The 13678-nt window shown below is 40.2% G+C and overlaps 1 protein-coding gene across 2 annotated transcripts in view; it reads left to right on the forward strand.

Annotated features, from left to right (window-relative positions):
* Positions 1 to 345: 345 nt before the first annotated feature.
* The window catches only part of LOC119209593 (guanine nucleotide exchange factor VAV3-like), a 32133-nt gene continuing 18800 nt past the window's right edge, over positions 346 to 13678 (forward strand). Inside the window, exons 1-14 of one of the 2 annotated variants that reach the window (XM_062557766.1) lie at positions 346 to 1171; positions 3306 to 3422; positions 5974 to 6032; positions 6488 to 6553; positions 6983 to 7100; positions 7741 to 7833; positions 8136 to 8204; positions 8290 to 8393; positions 8818 to 8917; positions 9219 to 9314; positions 11479 to 11547; positions 12218 to 12304; positions 12874 to 12959; positions 13138 to 13270. In XM_062557766.1, coding sequence (XP_062413750.1) covers positions 968 to 1171; positions 3306 to 3422; positions 5974 to 6032; positions 6488 to 6553; positions 6983 to 7100; positions 7741 to 7833; positions 8136 to 8204; positions 8290 to 8393; positions 8818 to 8917; positions 9219 to 9314; positions 11479 to 11547; positions 12218 to 12304; positions 12874 to 12959; positions 13138 to 13270 — 1401 coding nt within the window. In that variant the 5' untranslated portion in view covers positions 346 to 967. The remainder of the gene's footprint in view (positions 1172 to 3305; positions 3423 to 5973; positions 6033 to 6487; positions 6554 to 6982; positions 7101 to 7740; positions 7834 to 8135; positions 8205 to 8289; positions 8394 to 8817; positions 8918 to 9218; positions 9315 to 11478; positions 11548 to 12217; positions 12305 to 12873; positions 12960 to 13137; positions 13271 to 13678) is intronic. The other variant, XM_062557767.1, reaches the window with a different exon arrangement.

Genomic DNA, 13678 nt, shown 5'->3' on the forward strand with positions numbered 1-13678 from the left:
TTAAATTGTGAAAATGGACTTACGCAACGAAAAGAGCACTTTTTTTCCTCAGCTTGATTTTATACAAGTAGGCTATACGTTTATGAGACAGCTCATTGTCTGAGGAAACATCTGGCTTCGTCACCCAGTTTAAAAAAAAAAGTGATCTTCCAGCTTCCTTCCTGTGTTTATGCCATGGGCTTAATGACAGCGATCTATATTAAATCCCATGCAAAGAGGATGCCCCCCCCCCCTCCCGCACTGTTAGATCCCTTGATTCTTCCTATCGAAATCATGGTGTGAGTAACAAGACAACTGCAGATATCTGGAGTCTTTTAGTTGACCAGAACATTGAACTCCTCGAGCAAGCCATTTATCAAGCAAATCGCCTGGATTTGATGATTTGAGCTTGTATTATTTCTATAAATATACTTTTTCAGTTTCAACAATCATTCAGAAATAATTGAAACGATGATCTAGAGATAAACTGACAGTTAAATGACCATAGTTTTAAGCCAATGAAACCCTAATACATCAATGTGAAATGTTAGAATTGCAGCTTTGTATAATCCGGATAAATTATAAATTGTATCAAGAAATGGGCATTTTAACCAAACTAGTTTCCCATTTGCATACGAATCAAAGGTGGAAGTCAAAGTTCAACAAAGAACGCTGGCTCGTTTCAACGACGCCTCATTTCGGAAGTACGGGAAATACATTTGTTTTACGACCACCTCACATGACAAGGAAGCGGGAAGTTCACACAGTTGTTTTTCTTCTTCTCCTTCTTCACAGCAGCAGCAGCAGCAGCAGCAGAAGCAGCAGCCCACCGCATGAAGCTCTCCCTTAAGTCGCCGCAGCCCCGCGCGTCCCCCAGAGGCGATGCTGGAGTTTGGAGAGACGCCCCGACGGCGCTAAGGCGCAGCCACCGTGCCGCGCGCAGCCTCAAAAGCGCGACAAAGTCTTTTCGCGCGGTCTCGCCGAGAACATGGAGTACTGGAGGCAGTGTACGATGTGGCTGATCAGCTGCAAAGTGCTGCCCGCCAACCACCGGGTGACCGCCGACGCGGCGCAGGTGTTCGATCTGGCGCAAACCCTGCGGGACGGGGTGCTGCTCTGCCAGCTGCTCAACAACCTGAGACCTCACACCATCGACCTGAAGGAGATCAACCTGAGGCCGCAGATGTCACAGGTAGACCAATCGGACTCTCGCTTCTTGCCGTAACGTGTGCAGACGAATCCAAATGAATGTTTCGGAGTGATGGTTAGATGTTCATTTTAAGTTATTTAAAAATAAAAAAATAAAAAAACTCCAGCAGAGGTTTGCGTAAAGAGGACTTTTTCTAGTTAAATGTGATAGGTGAGGTGAGGGTTCCCTTTGGGTTACATCCCAATGGTGAGGATGTTCAGCGTAAAGCAAAGTGACATTTGGACCCGTCTTCATCTACTTTTTGTCCAGTCCAAAGCGACTCAACATCTACCCCTTTAGATGATAGGGCTTTTTTTTATATTTCACATTCATTTGAATACATGAAAGCAGTGCACTTTTTCCCCCCAGCCTGTGAAACCCACACGGGATGATCATAATTCCTTCTTGTGTCACTGAAGAGGCCTGATACAATCCTGGCTTTGATCCACCCATTTGTGAGGAAACGTTTACTGTTTGCTTTTTAACTTTTACTATGTGTGCAACTTCTCAGTTGGATATAAATGTGTTTGTAGGAATGTTTCCCTTAACCTCGACTTAAACGCATATGTGCACCGCCTTTAGACGACTTTCGGACCATATTGCGGGTGATTCGATCATCATCAGGTCGTCTTAAAAGGATGATGCATAAGACATTATAGTCACTTTAAACATACAACACGATGCCTGACCTGAGTAAGGTCAAAAGGCCCATTGCTCAACAAGCGCATCATATGAACCACACAAACCTAAACGTTTTAGATTTGAAAAAAGGTTCACAAACTGCCATAAATAAATGGAGACATCCGATTAAATCTTTGCTCCTGTAATTAAGAAAAGCTAGTTCCCGAGCAGGGTGCTGGTCGTGCTTATGAACTGCATTGCTGTGTACGTGCTCCGTCAGTGCACTTCAAATCGACTCTTAGCAAAACCCGGGCACAATAGAGTGAAAAGCCAAAGCCTGCAGCTGTAGGCCGTCTGAATGTGTCCGAGGAAGGCATGTGTGTCACTGTGCTCCACATTTTAAATGGCCTTTTTCATTGGGCCCTGCTGACCCACAAACCTGCAAAAGAAAACAAGGCCGTGAAGGTAATGGACTTGAGGGTGAAATCGTGCCCAGAAGTGCTATTTATGTGAGTTTGGTGCAAATGAGGAACATGGCGTGTGACAGTGTAAATCCTATATATAAATTCCAATTTGTATCTCAAAGTCATCTTTATTTTTGGCATTCATTCTTTGGTGGTGAAAATGATCAGACAAATCAAATCAATGCCATTTAATATAAATGAGTGCGAGCTAATGAATAATGTCATGAAATACCATATAATGGCTTGTTAGTGCAATATCAAATCAACAGGATCAAGTCCAACTAAAAAACTATTAACCCATTCTCAACCTATAAACCTACCCTGCCCAGGAAGAACTGCACTTTGTGTGTGTGTGTGTGTGTGTGTGTGTGATTTCTGTGAAGGGTACAGGGATTATTCTCAAAGTAGAAAGTATAACTATGTGTTCGTGAGTTGTGCAAAACCATCATGTTCATGCACTTCCTCTGCAGACCAACATGGCCCCGGGGGGGGGGGGGGGGGGGCACTGTGGTGATTACAGGCGTCTCCACGATGAGCTGCTGTGATAAAAAGGAGCCTATCTGGTCTCGAGAATCAACTCCGGCCCTGGTTTAGTCATCTCTTAGTAATGTGCAGAGAACGATGTTTACTGTTTGAATGCTTTGCTTTATTTTCACCACCATTTGAGTGAATCGATGTTCACCGGCTCACGCCTGAAAACCCCAAACCCCAAATTATCTTTAGGATTGTTTTTTCACTCCACTAGTTCCACAGGAACCACACCTCATAACAGGAAGTAGAAGCATGTTTCGCGGTTTCATTTTTGTATTGTGAAACTGTAGGTTTTCACTTTCAGTTTGCTGTGTGTTGCTCACCTTCACTTTTATACAGGCAACTTCAATTTCTCTGCATTGTATAGCATGAGTCAGTTTAACAAGGTTAAAAAGACTTCTTTTAAATGACAAAAAACTCCAGTAACATTATTCCAGCAAATAGAAAGAAGCACATATTTGTGTAAATGCTATATAGAGACAAATTATGCTAAACGATGTGTCAATGTTTGCCCCTTGCAGTTCCTGTGCTTGAAGAACATCCGTACATTCCTGACTTGTTGCTGCAATGTGTTTGGGATGAAGAAACATGACCTATTTGAAGCCTTCGACCTCTTTGATGTTCGAGACTTTGTGAAGGTAGCATCCTCTTCCATGTTATGCTTTTCTCCAACAATGCACATTTTCTCTGTTTCTTTTCTCTTTCCCTCCTCTAGCTCGACTCTTCTCGAGTCCACAATGATTTGTGAAAGTGTTTCATTCTCTCGGATACAGACCAGCATTTCTACAGGGAAGTGGGCACATTAGGTGTCTTTGAATAGATCATTTTACAGTTTTTCTACATTTGACATTTTTTAATACTTTGCCTCGAATAATTCAACAGGTTTGAACGTGTTTTTATTTCCATGTATGCATGACATGTCAATGTATGTAAGCTTCAACACATGCTTTTGCATTTTCTCCACTTCTGAAGGGATCGGTTGACTTTGCTTTATTGCTACATTATTGTGTGAGCTGGTTGCAGTGAGTGAAAACACTGTTACCAGGTCAGTGGGTTTGTAGTTCTCTCCTCTCTCCTCTTTGGCAGCAAAGGAGCCTGATTTAACCGAAGAAAGCAGCCTCACTCTGAACCAGCCTTATTCCCTTATTCCCTCATTTCCTTGGTTCAGTGCATCATTTTGCCTCGGAGCTGTATGAGTTGCCTGAGCACCTGTGTGTTATCAATAGGGAAATGTAGTATGAATGTTTTTTGTTTTTCACCAATCTGTACTGAACATTGTTTTGTTTAGTACATTTGATAAACATTATCTATATTGATACTCTTTATTAATTACATCTAAAATAGAGAACACAAAGAGCAATCATCATTACAAAATAACATCTGGATAAAGTACAACCTCTTATAAACAATATTTTCTTCTCATAAATGTAATTATTTGACAGTGCAGATAAATTACACATTATTGCTGGTGCATTATTTAGAACTCCACGTGTTAAGTATGTTAGAACATTGTGTTGTGCTCTACAGAAGCTTCCAGTTAATCTGGCGGCTGGTAATCCCGCATGGGAGGCGCTGCCTGCAAATATGTGCAGTACATACAAGCTGCGGCTGCATAATCTCAGTCATGTTCAAGAGTTTCCCATCCAACAAACAAGCTTCCGGAGGGGGTAGATTGTGCGTCGCAGGATAACTTGTTTTTAGTAAAAAAAGATGGGCGTCTGTAGGTCCGCCGACTGGGTCGGGTTGGATTGGCTCCAGGGAGGGTTGTACGGGCGAAGAAGAAATCCTCAATCTCTTCCCTATTTATTCCGAAAAACATCCAAAAGAGAACATCTCAGACCTCAGCCAGTCTAATCCACCCGGATTGAAGTGCGCCAACTCTGCCCCGTAGACCGAGCATTAGTCCACTGAATATCCAATGAGAGCTCTTTAACCTACATTCATTCCTCTGCTGAGGTTACTACTACGCCCCCCCCCCCCCCCCCCGTCCTTTGCCCCATACCGCCACGCTGTGTTTCCTCAACATAACATGATTGTGTAAGATGAAAAGAGCGACACTACTCTCATGTCTGTACATATAAATAGAAATATGCTGCAGAGATTAAAGACTGGAAAACAAAAGACGGGCTGTCTGAAAGTAACAAAATCCCAAATACACTCAAGATCCCAGTTTTTGTACAGATTTAACAAACAGGACACAACCTATAGTTCAATGTTAATATGTGTGATTACTTGCATCGTTTAGATATAAGATAAGATTTAATTAACGACATGGTTCCATTAATTTCTTTTATGGTGCTGAGGGGGTTTACGGTGCACTTTGTAAGCAGGCCACACTTTTAGCTATCATCAAACAGTAGTTTTTAAGACTAGCAAAGGTCCTTCCTTTTGCAAAAAAGCCAATGAAATCAAATCGATAGTGTAATCTTTCTTCAATCGACTGAATGACTGAGACCCTTTGGCTCCATAACAGTACATAACACAGCGTTTCAGATAAATCACACTAACTCAGTTTAAATAACATGTTTGGTTTTCGTTACCATCTTGAGAAACTACAGCAGATGCAGGGGGGATTTTGCTTATTGAGTTTACACCTGGTCTCACACTACAAACAAGAGTCTTTCAAGACACAACGACACCTGACTTGAACAAAAGCCACATTACTCATTCAAACAGAAAGAAGAGATGAACTACAGGATGTTATAGCTAACCACTTTCATTCAAAGTGTCATTTGCTTACTCGAAACTTCTCCGGGGGCCGAGTAAAGAAATGATTACGCCTATTCGGCCATCATTTTAAATAATTTATATATTTAACTTAAAATTGTACTATTAATGAAGTTGTGTTTTGGATACTTTTTCATATTGCCAATTAGCTGCCTCTCCATCTGCTCTCCATCTCATTTCAATCATATTGATTGGCATGATAATGATATAACCATAATAATAATGATACAAATGTAAATCAGTCAAATAATATAGCTAATATAAATAAAATACTAAGCAATAATAAAAAATCCTAAAAAATAGGATTGTTCACATATTAGCTCTACTAAAATGTACTTCAGAAACATGTGGTTAAAAATATTTTATTCTATTACATATATGCATTACAAACACTGTTACATAACAACAGCATTTTGAGGGAGATCCTTGCTACCCAAGCCTTATTGTACCTTTTCTTACCAGGTTGTGGACACACTATCCAAGCTCTCCTACACAGCAATTGCACAGCAAAGAGAAATCAAGTAAGTTACCCAATACCGAAAATTGTACAAACAAACAATCACTTGACAAATCATATCAGGCCCTGATATGCTAAAGGTTTTTTAAATTATATATGTATTTTTAATGAGTATCCCCTGAGATGCAGGAAATGAATAAATGAGGATGTTATTCATCAGCGTGTGGCTTTATAGATTGCATTTTGTTATCTAGAAGTTTAACATTCTAAGTATTAAAAAAGGCATCTTTCATTCTCTTATGAACGTGAGAATGAGTGAGAGATCTCTATCTCAAAAGAAGTTGGATTTTTTGGACCAATTTGTGCCTGTTTTCGCTGAACCAAAGCCATTTGACTCTTCTGGATATTTGAAAATGTCTCTAAGACATCAAACGTTTCCTGCCCAAAGCGACTCATTGGTTTTCTTCATTGTGTTTCATCCGTTGAACACTAAACATCACACTTTGCTGTCATTTCCAGGCCGTTTCCAACGGAGGAAAGCCTCAAAGACGAGGACATTTACCATAATCTGGAAGACTTGATTGAGTATGTATGAGGCTCCTCTCTGCGGGATCATTACTGGTGTTGATAGTATGTGACTATTTAGCTCTGTAGGGAACCAGCTCTGCTCATTATTCATGCTCTCCGGGGGTCTGGACACACACACACACACACACACATTTTGGTAAAAGGCCTTGCACCGTCTGGAGGGAACGAATGAGTGATACTGCATGATTCAGCTGACGTCTTGCATACCACCCTCATCAATCACATTTGATTGACAGATAGAGACGAATGGGGCAATCAAATATGAGTCAAATCGGTAGAATATTTGCATTATTTTCACGTTACATTGCCTCTCATTATCAAATACATCCAGTGATTATGATAAGTTAATGAATATATGTTACAAAAAATGGTTGTCCGCTGGCTTTTCACAATGTAATAAGTTGTTGATGTGCGTGTGCGCGATAGCGAGAAGGCCAACGATGACGAGGATGACTTGTATGCAGCGGTCTACGGGGTGGAAGAAGACTATGCAGGCGGAGAGATCTATGAAGACCTCATGAGGAATGAGCAGCATCCCCTCGTGGTACAGCAGTAACACACACACACACACATGGGTGGACTACAACCCATACTATCCAAATTGCTCAAATGTTGCACCTTAACTTCAGTATCAAAGTATCACTACATTAATGTAAAAATGGTCACAAGCAAAAGTCCTCTATTCAAAATTATAATCGCCAAAATATGACAAACAACTCCACACACACCACAGTAAGTCATAACTGACAATTAAAAGGGGATTACATCATTTTTTTTACGACAACACTACACATTTACTTTTAATCATCATATATCACAGTTAATCTTTGTGGGTTATGGATTTAACATGTGGGACAGACCCAGTCACTGTGTATTGATGCCGCCTGGTCCTGCAGAGGAGGAACAGCAGTGATCTCAGAATAATGTTAGCCGTCATCTATTCGTCAGCTTCCTTCTGCACCTTATCACTGTGCTTCATGCATGCAGGAGGAAGTCTACGCATGCTTCTTTAAAAATAAGTCCTCTATAAATGATGAGTAATTTTCAGAGTTTCCAACTTTTGGGGATGTAAATGTGAATGATCTTTCATTTCATTTCAAATACTCTGCAGTGTCAGCAGATGAGAAAAAGGAAAGATAGCGAGTGTGTTTTGGAAACATTTTCTAAGGTGTGCGTCTTCCTAGAAGCAGGCCGAGGTGGACGTCCGGAGCTGCTGCCTCACAGAGATCAAACAGACGGAGGAGAAATACACAGAGACCCTAGAGTCCATCGAGAAGGTTTATTAACATCCTACGGTTCTGAACACTGAGATCATATGTTGTCACATGAAAAATGTCATTTAAAAAGGTGCATTTCTGGTCCCTATTTCTATGTCCCTATTTCTTGCTCTGCTATGGAGATTTTATCTGACTATCTAAAGAGATGTGTGCTATTTGTTTCTGTATCTGTGCACCACAGCTGTTCTTATTTGTATCACTGCATTTCCAAATAACTCACCAGTACCAGTTAAACACTCTGCGTGTGAGAACCTGAGCAGAGGTGCCAGGACGTTTAATTCGGGTGTTGTTTCTGTTTACAGTATTTCCTGAACCCTCTCAGGAATTTCTTCTCTGCGGCTGAAATTAACAAAGTTTTTGTCAACATTCCAGTAAGTCCTACAATTTCCTTTATTTTCACATGAAATGGAAATAAAATGCTCATATCCAGTTACCAATGTTTTTTTTAAAATTCAGGACCTGGTTAAAGTTCACAAGAGCCTGATGGGTGACGTGCAGGACTCCATCTTATACAAAAATGCCTTAAATCTCTACCAGATTTTCATCAGCTACAAAGAGAGGTATATCCACCAAAAGGATACTATGCAAGTTACATCCGCAGAGTTCGGTCTCAGTAAACATTCACTATATCCTTTCCTCTCACAATTTACTGTCAAAAAAATTGGAATATTTTGTCTACAATACAGTTGCTCTGTGTGTGTTTTCAGGGTTAAACTGAAATTACTATAAAATGAATCACATTCAATGAAGGATAATTCTCTTCTCAATCACATTAGGATGCAATCCAGACAACTGTCTCAAACAGTTTCTTTATCAGGGAATCCATTGATAATATCTTCGTCACGAGTAACACCATCGCAACGCATTATGAGTTACACTTTCTAATTCTGAGCGAGCACAGTATCACTGACTCACACTGGCTGGACTCATCTCCTAATCCCCACCCCTCAACGAGACAGTCCCTGTCTTTCTTCTGCTTTACAGACTGCTCATCTATGGGATATACTGCAGTCAGGTGGAGATAGCCATCGCTGTGCTAGACCTCATCTGCAAAGAGAAAGAGGATGTCCGTCTAAAGCTTGAGGTGAGACACCTGAATGACGCACGTGATCACACGGGATCTACATGTACAATGAATTACATGTTTGAATTAAAATAAGTGATTTTATGTGATATATTTTGAATAAAAGTAAATGCAGGGGTAGCTAAGCTTGGTTTGTACTTAAGAAAACTGGATACAAAAATATTTCACACGTCCAATTGATTTATCAACACTGTTTTGACTCTTGGTTAACCCGCCCCAGTAACACCTGAATAACACCTGTCACACAGATGCTCGTGCTGTTGTGATGCTCATGCATGTGTGTCGGGGTGTTTTTTTGCAGGAGTGCTCAAAGAGAGCCAACAATGGCAAGTTTACTCTGAGGGACCTGCTGGTTGTCCCGATGCAGAGAGTCCTCAAGTACCACCTGCTTCTTCAGGTAGGGAGGTCTCCTCCACTAGTGCAACGGAAGACTTTCTGAGAGTCTGCTCGGGGGTTCAAAGGAAACACGTTTATTTCAGAGACGTGAACGTACACTATAACAGTGTGCCATAAAATGATCGCCTACGATTTTCTTTTTATCCACACATCTAAGTGCTGAAGTTTATTTTTCAACTTTTGATTTTGTAAGTGTGTGCAGCACATCGGACGAATGTGAATTCTGTTATAACAGAATATGAAGCAGGTAGCAGCAAGCACGGCAGGTGATCATTTTAATTCACACTATGAGCAAGACGGCAAAAGAATGTCCTAATAACGAGCACCCTGCAGACAGCGGGTCAAATAAGAGGTCAAAAAACATTGTGGTGTCCTTCCAATGTGTTTTCAGGAATGTGTTTTCAGGAATGCACAGTAGATCATAGCTATTGGTCCGGTGAACTTTAATGGCCATTTGTAATCAACATCTCAACAACTGTTCAAATTCATCAAACCTCTATTAACGACGCTGTGAACAGCTGTCGTCATATTTAACAGTAACAACCTCTGGAACACGAATAATTGTAAAAAGGATAATTGTCACAGTGTTAAAAATAATAAGAGTACGTCACTTTCCCCAATTGTACCTTTTACCAAAATCATTCAAACTGTAATGCTATTTTTAAAAACCTTTTTCTCCAAAAAGATCTTTAGGTTTACTTCTCAGAGATTCACCTCCGGGAGTGCTTTGCAAAACGATCTCACTTCATTAATTGGTTCTGTAGAGAAGAGGCCACTTGAGGGCGGCATTCTCCACAACTTTGCCTTGTTCCCAGCGGCTCAGCGGATTGTCAATGCAAAACTAAACTTGACTTCATCAGTTGCAGATATTTTTCTCATGCGATGTCTCAGTGAATACATACATTAGAATACTTTCAATGTGTCCCAATACACCTGAGCTTACACAATTCTCATCAAACACAGTGATAGTGAAATCCGTGTACCCGTTCATGACATGACTTTTTGACGGAGCATGACTCACATCTCCAATCTTGCGGTGTGGTCGTGCTCTCGCTTCCCCCAATGTCACTACCTACTGATGACTGGCGTTACACCGTCTCCTCCGGTTAGTCAGAAGTCAGACCATAGCTGGCAGGGCGAGGGGGGGGGGGGGGGGGTTTAAAGGCCTCTGTGGCTAAATGGTCAGCAGAGACATGTGGGTAAAAAGATAGAAAGGGAAGAAGAAAGGGAGAAATAAAGCGAGAGTGGATGCTGCAAAACAAGCAACCCTCACTGTAGCACTCTAGAGGAATAATTCATCTTACCACTTTGTAATGTAATCAGAGAGATGATAAAGGATAAAGGCCTAAAGGGATTTCACCCAACTTTAATATTAGATCTCATATGTTTAATATAAATATTGATGTAAATTGCTTAAGTCTTGATGATATCATTTTCTGCTACAGTGTTGGCGGCATTTTATTAACAGCTATGTAGAATCAAGCACGACTCCGGTAATAAAATAATGTAAAACGGTAGAACTGGTGCCCCAGGTAGGAAAAATAAACTGCCACAGCATTACGTTGTGTAATTATGTTTGCAGAGGAAATGTCTCACTCTGGACTACTCTAAGTTGTTTTCATCGTCTTCTCAACAGTTTAACTGCTGTTTTGACAGTAATAAGACCAAAGTCGTCCACAGGAGGTTTCACAGCGCCTGTGTGCAAGTTACGGTCCCATCAACAACAGCAATGCGTTAATTAAAAAGTATTCAGATGCTTTACTTGAATGTAAAGCTAGAAAAACCAAACCAAAACAACACAAGTGTTTCGCCACAAGACATCATTTTGGATTGGATTATTATTACCGATCCATCATCATAAGTAAGCAGTAAGGTTAAAGTGGCATACAATAGAGATACTAAAAAGTAGTAAAGGTTCTTCATACTTGTACTTGTAAGTATGTTTCATTCAAGCACCTCTCTTCTGACGTACAGCTTTTTGAAGGATTTTCTCTGTCAACATTCAGCCAAAAGTACCCCTAAAATACCAATGACTTTAAGGAACGGATCAAAAGTAATGTATTTTAAATCAAACCAATAACCCAACTATGCTAAATGTGTTTGCTTGAGGGTGTCTTTGGTGTGTGAACACAGCCTTTTCTTTCCTTTCTGTCCCCCTCTTACAGGAACTAGTCAAACACACCCACGATGCCGCTGACAAGAGCAACTTGAAGATTGCTCTTGATGCCATGAAAGTAAGTGCAGTACTTCATGGTAAATGGTCTGTAATACTTTTGATTTAGTGGAAACAGTACGTCTGCCATTCAACTATCAACTTTTAACACAAGGCAAAAGAAGAAGTCCTAAATGACTCTGTGTTCTCTGCTTCAAGTGGGTGTAAATGGTTCTTTTTTTTTTTTTTTTTTACTCCACACTGGTGAGTGCTTCACTTTTCCAGCCTTAAAGGTAACCGATGCTGGATAGACGGCTGATCGGAGGACTAAAAAAAAAATGTCATAGATACGTACATGACGTGCACGCTCAGCTCACAGAAGAACAAAAGCCAGTTGACCTTGAGATACTTTATCTGTATTAAATCAGCATTTCCTGACCTTAGCTCAGCATTTAGATTAGAAATAACTTAATAAACACGTTATATCTGTTTGTAAAAATAGGGTTTTATGTGGTTCACTATTCCTCCAAACCTGCTTCGACAATTTGGTTGGAAAAGCCTTCATGCTGGCGTCGTCCTGGCTCCAGCTTCTCATTGATCAGTCAGAAGCGAGTGTGATATCGATCTTCTCATCTTTTAAGAAAAGCGAAAAAGTGTCATTCGGATTTGTGCATTTGCCAAAACGAACAAACTTTCAAAATTCCTTTCAGTGCGCAGAACAAAATATTGTGTGTTGTGTGTTTGTGACCCAGGACCTGGCTCAGTTTGTTAACGAGGTGAAGAGGGATAATGAGACACTCAAGGAGATCGACCAGTACCAGAGGTCCATTGAAAACCTGGTAAATTAAAATATTTTTCTATCAGCTCCTGTTAGTGTACTCTTTTCACAAAATGATCTGGAAGCCTTTTTGCTTCTTTTTGTTTCGACATTCCCTTGTTCCTGCTCCTCAATTGGTCCTTTCCTTATCAGTAATGCCGCTGACCTATAAAAGAACAAGCATTTGATTACGTGACATTATGCTCTACGCAATTTTAATTGCCGTTTTTCCCTACTTTTAGACATTTTAAGGAAAATATTCAAGTTAGAAAAGAATCAGCAAACTCATTAATAATACAAATAATTGTTAGTTGCAGCCTCGAACCTGTTTAATGAGGTGTTTATAGCAGCAGTATCCCAATAAGGAATTAATACTGTCATTAAAATATGAAGTTAAACAGCTTTTCTATTTCTCTCTGAGACTTTGTTAAAATGTGGGTTTCAGTGCAGAACACATTAAGGCTTTATATGTAACATGGAAACACATTTGAACTAATCTATTATGGGCATTTGACTTATTAATGCATTTCTTTAATACATAATTCATTTTTGATTTAACATATTCATGTGCATCTCTTATCTCGCTTTTAGAATCAGCCTCTAATCAGCTACGGTCGGCCGAAAGGTGACGGAGAGGTGCGCATGGTCTCCAGTGTTGACAAGAGGAAACAGGACAGGTTGTTCTATTTCGACTTCCTTGTACTTAAAAAGAAATGATGATATCAGACAAGAGCCCACTAAACGACTGACGACGGTCACTCCACTGAAACGCAGCTTTTGAATACATTTACCAAAATTAAAGAACACCTCGTTATTATGTATTAATATATAACATTCTGTCTTCTTATTTCACAGACACATATTCCTTTTTGATGTGGCTGTCATTGTTTGCAAGAGAAGAGGAGACAACTATGAGATGAAGGACATACTTGACCTCAACAACTTCAAGATAACAAACAACCCCACCACCGACAGAGAGGGTAAAAAGGTCAGTGGGCTGCGAAGCGCGATGTACCTCTGTACGTGGGACAACAAGGATGGTGGCCTTGCATATTAGCATTCGTCCATTTTACGGTGCATTGAATATCTACATCAAATTGTGATTCATTTTTCGGCTCATATCAGTAAACTACACAACAATTGTAGGGAAACGACGGAATTCCAAGACTCCATTAACATTCTCGTTTACTCTAATGTGCAAACCATGATGTCTGTCCGTGTGGGACAAGTGGTTGGCAGTGATTGCCATTTAAAAAGCCCGATCATGGTCTTGACCTTGTGAGGTTTTTGCATTATTCGTGGTTTCAAAAATCAACAATCTTGCTCTCAAGAAGTAATGTTTAACAAATATTAATTGACACAAACCAAGCTAATTTTCCTTGGATATGTCATTCAT

Source organism: Pungitius pungitius, chromosome 15, assembly GCF_949316345.1.
Source record: "Pungitius pungitius chromosome 15, fPunPun2.1, whole genome shotgun sequence".
Lineage (NCBI taxonomy): Eukaryota > Metazoa > Chordata > Actinopteri > Perciformes > Gasterosteidae > Pungitius > Pungitius pungitius.